The sequence below is a fragment of the Rhamphochromis longiceps genome, linkage group LG6 (assembly GCF_057381845.1).
Source record: "Rhamphochromis longiceps isolate RC_006_pf linkage group LG6, R_longiceps_female_GT1.1, whole genome shotgun sequence".
Lineage (NCBI taxonomy): Eukaryota > Metazoa > Chordata > Actinopteri > Cichliformes > Cichlidae > Rhamphochromis > Rhamphochromis longiceps.
Window position 1 is genome coordinate 27,624,609 of NC_140562.1, and position 13,270 is coordinate 27,637,878.

A 13,270-nucleotide genomic window follows, 5' to 3' on the forward strand; every position below is an offset into this window, starting at 1 on the left:
TGTTGGGAAGGTTACTTTTAAAATGTATTCCGTTACAGAATACAGAATACATGCCCCAAAATGTATTCTGTAACGTATTCCGTTACGTTACTCAATGAGAGTAACGTATTCTGAATACTTTGGATTACTTAATATATTATCGTGCTTTTTACAACAACGTGAATGTACTATTGCTGTGTGATTTATTACTATTACTGAAGGTCCGCGACTCCGAACTGTAGTAAAGGGACCTCTGACTAATACGGCGGGGTCCCTGTCGGCTTATAGCCGAAAAATAGCTTTACTTTGTTGTGTGGGTCAATTTTTCTTGCGAGAGACAGAGAGAGGCGTTGAAAGACTGCTCCAACGGAACTTATTGTTTTCGGAGGAAAACACGAACACGGTGTACAGTCGAGTCTTAATAGCTTACTTACAACTGGGCTCGTCAGGCACTCTTCTTGGCTGCAGTGGTTATTATTATATTTACATGCTTCCAGCTCCCGTTTTTCCTCGACGGCAACTCGTACCTTTCCACTCGCCTTTTTCTCCCTCCTCGCGCTCACAGACACATAACGTGTATGGCAGTGCATTCTCCCTGCAACACGGACTATACTGCCCATGATGCTACATTCTTTAGAGCTATGCTTGTAGCATTCTGCCTGTTAGCTTAGCACAACAACGAAAAGGCGCTCTCTCACCCAGGAAACACACAGTCGCAGAGAGAGAGAGAGAGAGCGTCGCCCTGTAACCATGGCAACCGTAACGCTGCCGCCTGGAACAACAGAACGTAGCTGTCAAACAAAACCCAAACAGTCCTGACCCGCGACAAAATGAAACAGGAAAGTACCGCAGTGTAATCCATTTATTTCAACAAAGTAACTGTATTCTGAATACCACCTTTTTAAACGGTAACTGTAACGGAATACAGTTACTCATATTTTGTATTCTAAATACGTAACGGCGGTACATGTATTCCGTTACTCCCCAACACTGCATGCCGGTCTGTCCCTTTGTTTTTAGTGCCAGCAGCTCTGCTCTCGAATAGATGACGGAACTGGTTCCAGAAGTTTTAAAAAGTGCATTATCCATCTTGTATCGCTATATCTAAGAGGTATAAGTAGAGGAAGGTGAAAAAAAGTTTGAAAAGCCTAGTCTAAAAAAGTTAAAGTTAACAAAAAAGGTGCGGTGTTGCAGAGCTACTTGGAAAGGCTGCCGTCACTCCAGCGCCATCTTGATTTTAGATTCAACTTTAAAAACAAAAATTATATTCTCAATGCTTCATAGCTTCAAATCCTTCATAGCATTCAGATAAATTCTATGACAATGAAGAAAAGTATTTGTGATTATAAAATGTTCATCTTCGAGTCACCATATCTGTTTAGTGGAAGTAACAGTCTCTGTGGTGACTGCAAAATATTTGTTACACAACACATAGTTCTATTGTAAATTAAGTTAGAGTCTATTGCACATTTAGAATCCATTAAATTATTCAGAGAACAACCTTACACTTGTGAATATTGGAAGTTAGAACACTGTTTAAGGATATAATTAAAATGGCATTTATAGATGTGGTGGTAGCTCAGGAGGTAGAGCAGGGCATCTAGGTCATCTAGTAGGTCAGTTCAAAGGTTGGTGGCTCGATCGCTGGCTGCTCCAACCTGCATGTCAAAACGTTCTTGAGCAAGATACAAAACCCCCTAGTTGCTTTTTGATACATTTAACAAAGTTTGGTTGGTTACCTTATTAGTTTTGTAAAGAGCAACAGGCATTTCAATATCTCCACATTTTGGGATTCTGTTTGTATTCCAGGTGTTGTGTCCTGCATTCATAATTTAATCAGTGGATCAGTGTTGGAAGTGACAGTCAGACCAGAAGCCAATTGTAAAACATCAAATGGAAGATATATAGAGAGTTATTATCATGTGAACAAGTTTCTCTTGCTGTGAAACTAAACAGTGACTCATGGAAACAAAGCACTGTAGTCACGGCCTTATTTTTACTTCATTTAGAAACAGCCAAGGCAGGAGGCAAGAAAAAATACAATTACATGACAATATAACAACAACAATCCCATTCAATATGCATTCTACTCTAATTTTTCAGTCTGCAATATTAAATGGCTAACACTTACCAGGGTCAAACTATAACTGTAGTAGAGACCCCTGCTATGTAACAGACCACAAGCATTACAACATGATGCATGTGTGCCAGATATTATCTGCACAATATGTTGTCAAAGTTTATAAAGTATAAAGGTTTATTTTCTGGGATTACAAAGGTATTTTGCTGTTATTTGGCCTACTCTCATTTACATAAATGCGATGGAGAAATAACAGAAACCAAAGATCTGCACCTATTCTGCAATCAAAAGTCACTTGCGGACCAAAAAAAGCGCTTTCTGCAAGAGATACCAACATGCATCATTACACCCATGAAATCGGGCCAACAGGAAATCCACAGAGACAAAAAAAACCTACATGTAGGCTGAGTCCAGATGAGTGGCTTCTAAATGAAGAAATGGATAGGCTTAATGCAGCAGGAACTCAGCGCAATTAGCAGTCCACAAATATAATCAAACAGTATATGAGCGACTTTGGTCTTTGCGATGCATGGCGCTCCCTTGGCCCCAACAGTAAGGAATATACTTTCTTCTCACATGTCCATCACTCCTACTCTCGTCTGGATTATCTCCTAGTCAGTAGTTCACTGCTGAGTGATATCTCAGACACTGAGTCCTTAACATAAGAAGAACGCTACACCAAGTAAAAACTGGAGATTTAACACATCACTACTCAAAGATGGAGACGTCATCAAATAGGGCTGCTCAATTAATCGAATTTTAATCACGATTACGATCTGGGCTTTCAACGATCATTAAAAATGACTGAGCCGATTATTAGCCCCTCCCTCATGCTTTACTCTCGCGCTGCTCCGTGTGGTAAATCAAGCGCACCGCTCTCCATTTCGAACACGCATCACAACAATTAAGAGGACCGGAAAGCTAAGCAGAAGTTGTTTGGAGAGGAGAGTGACTGCCGTTGGTTGAAAAGAGAGGTAAAAAAAAAAAAACTTCAGTGGTGTGGAAACATTATGGGTTGGCGGAGTCAGACGTGGATCAAGTAGACAGTGTGTAAACTTTGCTACAGTGTTGTAGCTGCACCACAGAGCAACACTGCAAAGTTCACTACACATAGATGTTTACATTTTTCATTTATTTTTTATATTGCAAACATTTGCACTGTTATCAGTATTTGCACACTATTTTATATTATTTTTTTAAAGTCATTATTCAATACATTGTTATTGTTAACTCTTTAAAGCCGGTCAGAGCAGCATGCTCTGTTTTGTGTAACTATTTTTAAATCCCTGTAGAACCTGAACCATGTAAGCTAGCGCAATAATTTGTTTTGCATATGAAACCGGAGGAGTTGTACTTACATCTTATACCATCAGCTTGTCCTAGGTCACAGTTTCCTTCCACATATGCAAAAATTGCATAAAAAGCCTTGCAGGAACAAAAACATAATATTCCAGAAACACGCTTTGCCAATCCGATCAGCTGTTCTTAACACTTCCCACATTGAAAAAGAAGTCAGCGCGAACTATCGCGTTTCCTGCCCGAAACCGGAAGTGACGTCATTCTCGCGGAAAATGTAGCTTTTTACTTGTAGGCCTTAAAAGCCTATACTAGTGTTTTTATAAGTCATGTTTGACTTTTCTGAATAGTTGCTGGGATGCTTAGAACTCGAATTGCACTGCTGGAAATAGTTTATTTTGATGCACGTGCTGTTTTCTTTGCAAATTTGCATCATAGGATTGTTTTTTTGTTTTTCCTGCAGTATATAAAAATTGCTGTATCTCCAAAATAAAACTATGAAGACACTCAAAATAAATTTCCTGTTGTTGTAAACTATTTTTTGCAACTTTTTTGTATTTAAAGTTTTGAGGGATAAACCTCTTAAATTTCTCCAAGTAGAAATATATGTAAACAAAACAAAAACGATTTTCAATTTTTTTGTAGTTTATTGCACTTGTGGTAAATGGCCTGCATTTGTATAGCGCTTTTCTAGTCCATAGGACCCCAAAGCGCTTTACACTACATTCAGTCATTCACCCACACATTCACACACTGGCGATAGCAAGCTACATTGTAGCCACAGCTGCCCTGGGGCGCACTGACAGAGGCGAGGCTACCGGACACTGGCGCCAACGGGCCCTCTGACCACCACCAGTAGGCAAACACAGGGTTAGTATCTTGCCCAAGGATATTTGGCATGCAGCCAGGAGGCAGCCTGGGATCGAACCACTGACCTTCTGATTAGTGGCTGACCTGCTCTGCCACCTGAGCTACAGCCACCCCACTTGTTTGCAATTAATGTAGTTACTATGGACTTAATGCATACATATTATTAAAATATGGGCTATAACAGTTGTATTGATGTATAGCAACTTGAAATGCTCCCACAAATGGCACTACAGCATGTAAAAAAATAATATAAGCTCTGGCGGACTTGGTTCTATGGTAGGTCTTAAAGGCTTAAATAAATATCGTCAAATAATTGTGATCTCAATTTCAGTGAAAATAATCGTGATTATCATTTTTGCCATAATCGAGCAGCCCTATCATCAAATACTTTAAAAAAGAATGGACTCTTTATTTAGGCTATAATGACATCAGCATCTGTCTTCTGGTAAGCAGAGAAAGCTGTGATGAGAGGTAAAATAATTTCTTTCTCATCACATAAGAAGAAAGAAGAAAACAAAAATATTCAGGAACTAGAAAAAACCATCAAATCCCTAGAAGAAGCCTACGTGTCACACCAAGATCAAGAAATATTGAACAAAATACGCAAAACAAAACTAGAATTAAATATAATTATTAATAAAAAGACTCAATTCTTAGTACAAAGACTTCGCTTGCAAAATTTTGAACACGGTAACAAATCCAGTCAATTTCTAGCTAACCAGTTAAAAATCAATGAAGAAAAAACAACCATATGTGCTGTTAAAGATTTATCTGGGAAAACAATATATGACCCTAAAAAAAAAACCAAATTTTTTAGGGATTTCTTTTTTTTTTTTTTCTTTTTTTTTTTCTTTTTGCCTGTCCCGTTTGGCTCTTTTGCCATCAGAATTGTTGTCTAAAGGCAAAGAAAGATGCCCAACGGATTTACTTTACCAAATTGACCATCCCAGCCTTGCCGTAATGGTCCATTTGATTCACCTTTTATTGTTTATTTTATTTTCACTTACTGAATACGGGACAGACTTGACTGGGGGAAAGAAGGGGAGAAAGAAAGAGGGAAAGAGAAACAGCTGAGAAGAGGGACGGGGGAGAAGGGCAAAAGACAAAAACCAACAGAACGGGCAGAAAAAAAGAAAAAGAAAAAAAAATGCATATATCAATCACCTGGGTCACCTGCTGAGAAAGAAAAAAGAAAACAAGCAGAAGAGAACAAGAGTAATAGAATAAACAACATCACAATGATATATGGGAATATGACAGTAAATACTAAATATTAAACATTATTGTGCACCACATAAGATCAACAGAACACAGTGTGCTTTGAGGTAGGAGCCAAAAAAGGTGTAGTTTGTGGGTGTGATCATCCGTGTGTACACCTGTGAGCATGGACGCGCTTGTTTTTTTAAAAGGTTCCTTCATGTAATGATCTGCTAGAGGGTGTGGGGGGGCCACAGCCCCGTCCTCCAGGGTATGAAGCAGGTATGGAGGAGATCAAAACTCCAGACATCCAGAGGCCCCCAGAACACAAGAGACCAGGGAAGACCAACAGAGGGGCAGCCGCGCCACTGTCCCAGAAAGAGCTGAGGAGAGTCCCAGATGAGGGCTCACTCAGCAGCCGCGGAGCAGAAGCCAGGGGGAGTTGCAGTGACGCGCCCGTGAGCTCCGCCGGCAGCCAGCCGTGCCTGAGTGACCGAGCCCCAGGCCGAGAGGCCGGGGGCACCCCACCTCCGAAGTGGCCCGAGCGAGCCCCAGGCTCCAGGCCCCGCTAAGCAGCCGCCAAGGAGTGAGCTGGTGTGTACCTGGACGCCCATCCCCGGACACAAAGAACCACCAACGCACCGATGTCTGAGGGAGTCCGCCACTGGCAGGGGAAGTGGTGGTAGGGGGAGATAGGCCTCCAAACCTTGGAGGGCCTGAGATGTCCCCAGAGAGGTGGCGCCTGACACCCAACCTGACATATAGACACAGACATACAGGCACACACAGATACAAACATCCATTCCCACCCTCATGCTCTCATATGCACTTACTCCACACTCAACCAACGTGGAGACAGACATGAAGAGACGCTGTACACACAATCACACTCCACAAGCGTACTCTACAAACCGGGTCTAGGTACCCTTGCCCCTGGAGGGGGGAACTGCACCTAGACCCAGGTCTTTTTAGGGATTTCTATGAAACACCACAAATAAACCCATCTAAAAACAAAATTGATCAATTTCTTGACAATGTAACTCTTCTTTTCTAAATTATTAGACACTCAAGCAATGGCACTGGATTCGCCACTGACACCAGGTGAACTCCAGGAAGCCCTGATAAGTATGCCCAATAATAAGGCTCCAGGTCCAGACGGCTTTCCTGCAGAATTTTACAAAGAATTCTGGACAACTCTGGCACCAATGTTTCACAGAATGCTGCAGGAAATCAAGGAAAATGGCAGAAGACCACCAAATGTGAATTCTGCAAATATTAATCTCTTACTAAAACCAGGCAAAGACCCTTTATTTCCCTCCAGCTATCATCCAATATCCCTTATAGATTATTTTGAGATCCCTTGTAGATCTCAAAATAATCTGCAAAGCTCTCTCAAAGAGATTGGAGAAAATAACCCCCCTTTTAATTCATCCTGACCAAACTGGTTTCATAAAAGGTAAGCACTCATCAACAAATACGTGTAGATTATTTAATTTAATAGACTACTCGTGCAGTAAAAACATTGAAATCATAATATTGTCTCTTGATGCAGAAAAGGCGTTTGACAGAGTTAACTGGAAATTTCTATTTGCAACTTTACACAAATTTGGTTTCGGAAACTCTTTCATAAACTGGTTAAAAATATTATATAATTCCCCAACAGCATGTGTCAGAACAAATGACCAAACATCCTCCAGCTTCTGTCTCTTAAGGGGCACCAGGCAGGGATGCCCACTCTCCCCTTCATTGTTTGCAATTTTTATTGAGCCACTAGCAGCAGCATTTAGACAGGCTACAACAATTAAGGGCATACAATGTAAGAATGTAGAAAATAAAATCAGCCTTTATGCAGATGATGTGTTGCTTTTTCTCCAAAACTCAAAAAATAATCTCTCTGGGGTAATTGCATTGATAAACTCTTTCTCAAAAGTCTCAGATTATTCAATTAACTGGTCAAAATCTACAGTTCTTCCGATTAATTGCTCCTTCTATAATTCTTCATCTACCCCACTGCAATCTGGAAATATTAAATATTTAGGTATCAATATCTCTCCTAAGCTTGCAGAATTAACTAAATTTAAACCACATCCCACTTTTAAAGACAGTAGAAGGCGATCTGGCTAGATGGAAATCTCTACCCATATCACTCATGGGAAGGGTCGCCGCTATAAAAATGATGGTTTTGCCAAAAATAAACTATTTATTTTCAATGATCCCGAGTAAGCCATCACAAGATTGGCTCAGATCTCTAGACTCGTATATTTCTAAATTCCTTTGGAAAGATAAACCCCCACATATCAGCTTAAAAACATTACAAAGGACCAAGGACAAAGGAGAAAAAAGAAATTTAAACCCAGTGAAGCTGAATTACAAACGCCACAAAGTGTGGTACAATCTTTTAATCTAACCCCCCCCCCCCCCCCCAAAATTATTGTCTAAAATATACAGAACAATTTCTAAAACAGATGAATCAATATCCCATCCTATTGCAAGATGGGAAGCGGATTTTTTGATCAGCTTAGACCAAATCTTCTGGTCTCAGATATGCTTAAAAACCTTTCAATGGATCAGAAATCCCAGTTTGCAATTAATACAATACAAATACTATATAGAGTGCACTATATTTGTCATAGGATGTTCAAGATGGGCTTTACGTCTTGCAACAACTGCTCACACTATGAAGGCAATGCACCGGATAATCCACGCTCTTTGGTTCTGTCCACCAGTTCAGAAGTTTTGGCGCGAGATATGTGAAGACTTATCAAAGTGTCTGAAATGTAACATTCCAGCCTCCCCTTTAGTGTGCTTGCTGGGCAACTTGGATGAGGTCACTACAGAAATAAACACAGCCCACAATCCTCATTAACTGGAAAAATAAAAATAATCTTAATTTATATAGTGCTTTTCAATTCCACTATTCATTCACTCGCACACACTGGTGGAGGCAAGCTACAGTTGTAGCCACAGCTGCCCTGGGGCAGACTGACAGAAGCAAGGCTTTCATATTGCACTATCAGCCCCTCACCAGTAGGCAAAGTGTCTTGCCCAAGGACGCAACAACCGCGACTGTCTGAGCCGGGGCTCGAACCGGCAACCTTCCGATTACAAGACGAACTGCTAACTCTTGAGCCACGATCGGCCCTTAATTCTAAACAATTTAAAAGCCATCTAATACATCACATTAGTCTTGATACAGCCTCTGCCACCACATTTGATCAATCCCTCTGGGCTCCTTTGATCGCCTTCATCGCCTAGTGGGGGTGGGGGGGGGGGGGGGGGGGGGTGTCATGGTTTGGTCCTGCCTTCGCTATTGTGGTAGATATGGGGGTAGGGACAGGCTTAGGGCGTCTGGGGATTCCCTAGGGACGTTTTCCCTGGAGGGCCTAACCCGGGGGTTGTTGCCATGACCTGGTTAGGGGCTCTGGTGGCTCTTAGATGGTGTTTTCCTTGTGGCTGCGTACAGCGTAGATGGGGGAGGGTCTGTGCTAGCGGACGTTGGTTACTGGCCTGGTTGCCCCTGGGTGGGTCCGGGACGGGCGTGGGGGCTTGGGGGTCTGGATCCTGGTTATTGTGTCGCCAGGGTTGTGGGTGGGCGGTTGGGTGCATGGGGACTCAGCCCTGGTGCGGGGGACCTCTAGTGCATTGGCCCAACTGGAGGGTTCTTCAACCGGTGAGGAGGCTGTTACATCTATACAGGTGGTCTCCTCTCTCCAGGAGCTCACTCTGCAGGTGGGGGAGAGATATTGGAGAGGTGGAGAATGAACTCAACCTGGGTGTCTATTGTCTTGTGTAGTCTGGGAGATGAGTGGATGATGGGGTGGGTGCAGTTTTCTCTGCGGTGGGGTCGGGTGGGCTGCCCCGGACTCTGTGGGGCTGGGCGGTACTGCTGCTGTGGGTCCCGGTCCAGATGGGCCTGGGGGGCCCCTTGCCCTGGTGGGTTCCAGGGTGTGGGGGTGCCTACTGGGGTCAGTGGGGGAGCTGGCCCCAAGGAGGGGCCACATGCCCCTTCCTTTTTTCCCTCCCCATCCTCAGCTGCCTCCCTCTTCCCGCTCCACCACACCCACCCGCACATGCAGGGCTTGGGTTCCAGGTGTGTCACCAGGGTGCAGGGGAAGCACTCCCCCTCTGTCCCCTTCTGGCCGCCTGTGCCCCAATTTTATTCCACGACCTAGACATCCACATTACTCATACATATAGGGCCTTGGGGGTGGGTACGTTATACAGCATCCAGAGGATGGTCTGTGTATTCAAACCCATCTCTGGCGCTGGTGCCCAACCCTCAATTTTAAATGCATATAGACACTGAGGGTTTTCGGGAGGAGCCGTGCTGCTCTCTGGCAGGAAGCACCGTGCCCTCCTGTGTTTTAAATGCACTTTAGTACAACACACAGCAGCACTACATATGAGCGAGCGGAGGGAGGTTTGGGGTCTTCACTCAGATTGGGCTCTGCGATGCGGGGCCTCCCTGCTACTGCAGATAAGGTGGCTGTCTGCTTGCCTCCACCCCAGGGAAAACGGTTACATCTCCTGGGTCTAGGTATGGTTTGCCCCTCTGGGGGCGAGGGTACCTGAACCTGGGATATAGAGTATGTTTGGGGAGTGTGATTGTGTGTACAGTGTCTATTTCTGTCTGTGTACACGTTGGGTGAGTGCCGAATATTTGCTTATGTGTATATAGGGGAGGGAATACACGTTTGTGTCTGTGTGCGCCTGTTCGTCTGTGTCTATATGTCAGGTCGGGTCTTAGACTCCACCTCTCTGGGAACATCTCAGGCTCTCCAAGGTATGGAGGCCTATCTCCCCTCACCACATTCCCTGGTGGCTGATGCCCTCAGACGTCGGTGCGTTGGTGGTTCTTGGTGTCTGGGGCTGGGAGCTCATGTATGTACCAGCTCACTCCTGGTGGCTGATTGGCTGGGCCTGGCGCCCCTTCTTGGGGGTGGGGCGCCCTCAGGCCTCTGGCCTCTGGGCCTGGGGCTCGGTCCTCTCTGGCACAGCTGGCTGCCGGCAGAGCCCGTGGGCACGTCACTGCAACCCCCTCTGGCCTCTGCTCCGTGGCTGCTGGGTGACCCCTCGTCTGGGGCTCTCCTCAGCTCTTCCCAGGAGGGTGGCATGGTTGCCCCTTTGGTGGTCCTCCTTGGGTTCTCGTACTCTGGGCCCTTTGGATGTCTGGGGCCTGGATCTCCTCCATACCTGCTTCATGCCCTGGGGGATGGGGCTATGGCTCCCCACACTCCCTAGCAGATCATTACATGGAGAAACCTTTTGAATACAAGCGTGCTGATCCACACAGGTGTGCACACAGGTGTACACACATGTGTTCACAGACACAAACTACAACTTTCTTGGCTGCTATCTGAAAGGTAGTCAATCTTGCGTGCTGCACAATAACATTTAATATTTAGTACCTACTGTTAACTACTGTTAGCTAGTTTATTGTGATTTTGTTGTATTTATTATGTTGCTCTTTTTTATTTGTTTTCTCTTCTGTTTTTTTTTTCTTCTCTCGACAGGTGATCCAGTTGGTTTTTTTGTTTGTTTTTTTCTTTTTTGTTTGTCTCTCTCCCCTCTATTTTGTCTTTCTATCCCTCTCTTTCGTTCATTCTTTCTTTCTCCCTGTCCTATCCCCCAGTCAGTGAAGGTGTTGCCTCATTGCTTTTTTGCACTTAAAATATGTTTGTTGACATGACAAAACCCCTAAAACCACAGACAACAGAATATTTGAATGTTAGATAGAAAGAACTTAGTGAATGATGCATGTTATATAAGCTATTTGAGTGCTCAATTAGAGTAGAAAAGTGCTCCTCTTAACTAATCAGTTAAATATATGTATTTACCATGTGGTATAGCCAATGTAGGCCACTGGCTGTACCACTAACTAAGTTAATGTTAACTGTTAACTATAAAGTCACAGTCTCCACAGTCATTGTGCACAGCAGCCTCAATATAAACCACTTAGTAACTAGCCAATCAACTACATTTCCTGGAAAACTGTACATACATCATATCTGTGTGCTTCAGAGGCTGTCTTTCAACTCCCCATGGTCTTCACTAATGGATGGATTGCATGTTATTCTTCTTGTTCTTTTAGGTAATTTTGGCATTGAAGTCACAATCTTTTAATCAACAGACTTTCAGTGTTTTATGTTATTTGTCACATTTACATATAATTCTATTTTTTTGTAGGAGTTGTTTCCTGCAGTCAAAATGGAATTTCTGTATCAGTACTGGAAGTGACAGCCCAACCTGGAGACAACATCACTCTGTATTGCGACTGCAAAATGACCATTGGAGTACATATAATATGGTACAGGAAGTGTTCTCATGATAACACTGTTGTTTTACGGTACAAATCTGCATCTTGGTTTCCTTTGGAACCTTTGTCTCATTTGCACTTTGTGAAGAATGAGTCCTCTAATTCCCGAGACCTTGTGATTTTAAATATCACTGATTCTGATGAAGGTCTCTACTACTGTGGAACAGAAGAACAGCATGGGGAAAATAAAGACTGCAGATTTGTTTACACATATGGAAATTCCACAACAAGACTCAAATTAGGTAATTGAATTCAATGCAATTCAGTTTTATTTATATAGCACCTAATCACAACAAAAGTTTCCTTATGGTGCTTAGGTAAGTTTTTTCTTTTAATAAATGCAGTGGGTTGCATTTGTATGTATTAAGATTAAATAGGAAAAGATTTGCTGTTGAAAAGAAAGCAAAGTCTGTCATTTATCGAAAATATGCAAGATTTAAACTATTACAAAATTACCATGTTTCAATGTTATTATGCAATATTACTTTTTTGTTTGTTTGTTGGGCCTAAGGTGACAATATGTATGTTTTAGTCACTATAGGAAAACCATTAATCGTGCAAGAACAGCGTGTCATGGATGTTGGTGTAACCCGTCTGTCATGGATGATGATGTTCACTCCAGCCTTTACCATTCTCACCTCATTCTCCTTTATTCTGGTATATCACACTTGTCAGAAAGCAGGTACATACTTACTATCTTTCCTATTTTTGTGCATAATAGCTTTTTTTTTTTTTTTGAAATGTTTTATTCAGTCATTTTGCAGAGTCATACTTGTTATTTTTTTTCCACAAACCCAATAGATAGATGCTTTTAATCTGTTTAATATTACACTGCTGTTGTGTTCATTTGTGCAGAAAAGAAATCGCATCATCATCAGAAAAGATTGAGTATCAAACGACAATCAAGGCAAAATATGGTAACCAAGGTTCCCTTCATAATTTTGATTTGTGCTTTTGTACCTTATGCGTCACATTCACAGGTCGTTAATATTAACACGCTTGTTAAATGGAAAACTAGCATTGCAAAACTAAACTAACTAACTAATTACAAATGTTATATTGTTTTTCAGGATGAAGATCTGTGTTTAACAACAGTTGTGTTCCTGTCTCAGGACGCACAAACACATCATTCAGATGACAAAGAAGAAATAAATAACTAGCTTTGTCTTTAAGTTATATTTGTAAGGTTTACAATCAAAAGTACACGTTGTTTTTTTTCAATCTCTCATTTTTGGTAACTCTGTCACTGTGTTTTTGTCATCATTCCTGCAGTCATATATGTTCTTGGCTACTTCTTAATTAAAAATATATATACACTGCGTTCCAAATTATTATGCAAATTATATTTTTCTCTGTTTTTCCTAAATAGTCAATTCAAATGACAGTTGGCATAATTTTCGAGTCATCGACCAATAGAGTATATTTCAAATGTTACTGAACAAAACTCCCAATGAAAACAGTATGTTTTTCAAAAATAAAAAACTTAAAATCCACTGTTCCAAATAATTACGCACACAGAGTTTCAAAAGATT

The 13,270-nt window shown here is 42.2% G+C and overlaps 1 protein-coding gene across 1 annotated transcript; it reads left to right on the top strand.

The window, feature by feature from the left end:
• Window positions 1-11,476: 11,476 nt before the first annotated feature.
• LOC146668161 (uncharacterized) lies at window positions 11,477-13,003 on the top strand. The gene is made up of 5 exons (XM_085410006.1): window positions 11,477-11,513; window positions 11,609-11,980; window positions 12,280-12,420; window positions 12,594-12,655; window positions 12,809-13,003. The coding sequence occupies exons 1-5, from the start codon at window positions 11,477-11,479 to the stop codon at window positions 12,896-12,898; spliced, it is 702 nt and encodes a 233-aa protein (XP_085266132.1). The 3' UTR covers window positions 12,899-13,003.
• The last annotated feature ends 267 nt before the right edge of the window (window positions 13,004-13,270 follow it).

What these genes read in the sequence shown, in the direction of transcription:
- LOC146668161 (XM_085410006.1), top strand. Translation starts at nt 11,477, where the DNA reads ATGGATGGATTGCATGTTATTCTTCTTGTTCTTTTAG. An exon ending in TCACACTTGTCAGAAAGCAG is followed by an intron (nt 12,421 to 12,593) that starts GTACATACTTAC and finishes TCATTTGTGCAG; the next exon opens with AAAAGAAATCGCATCATCAT. An exon ending in GACAATCAAGGCAAAATATG is followed by an intron (nt 12,656 to 12,808) that starts GTAACCAAGGTT and finishes ATTGTTTTTCAG; the next exon opens with GATGAAGATCTGTGTTTAAC.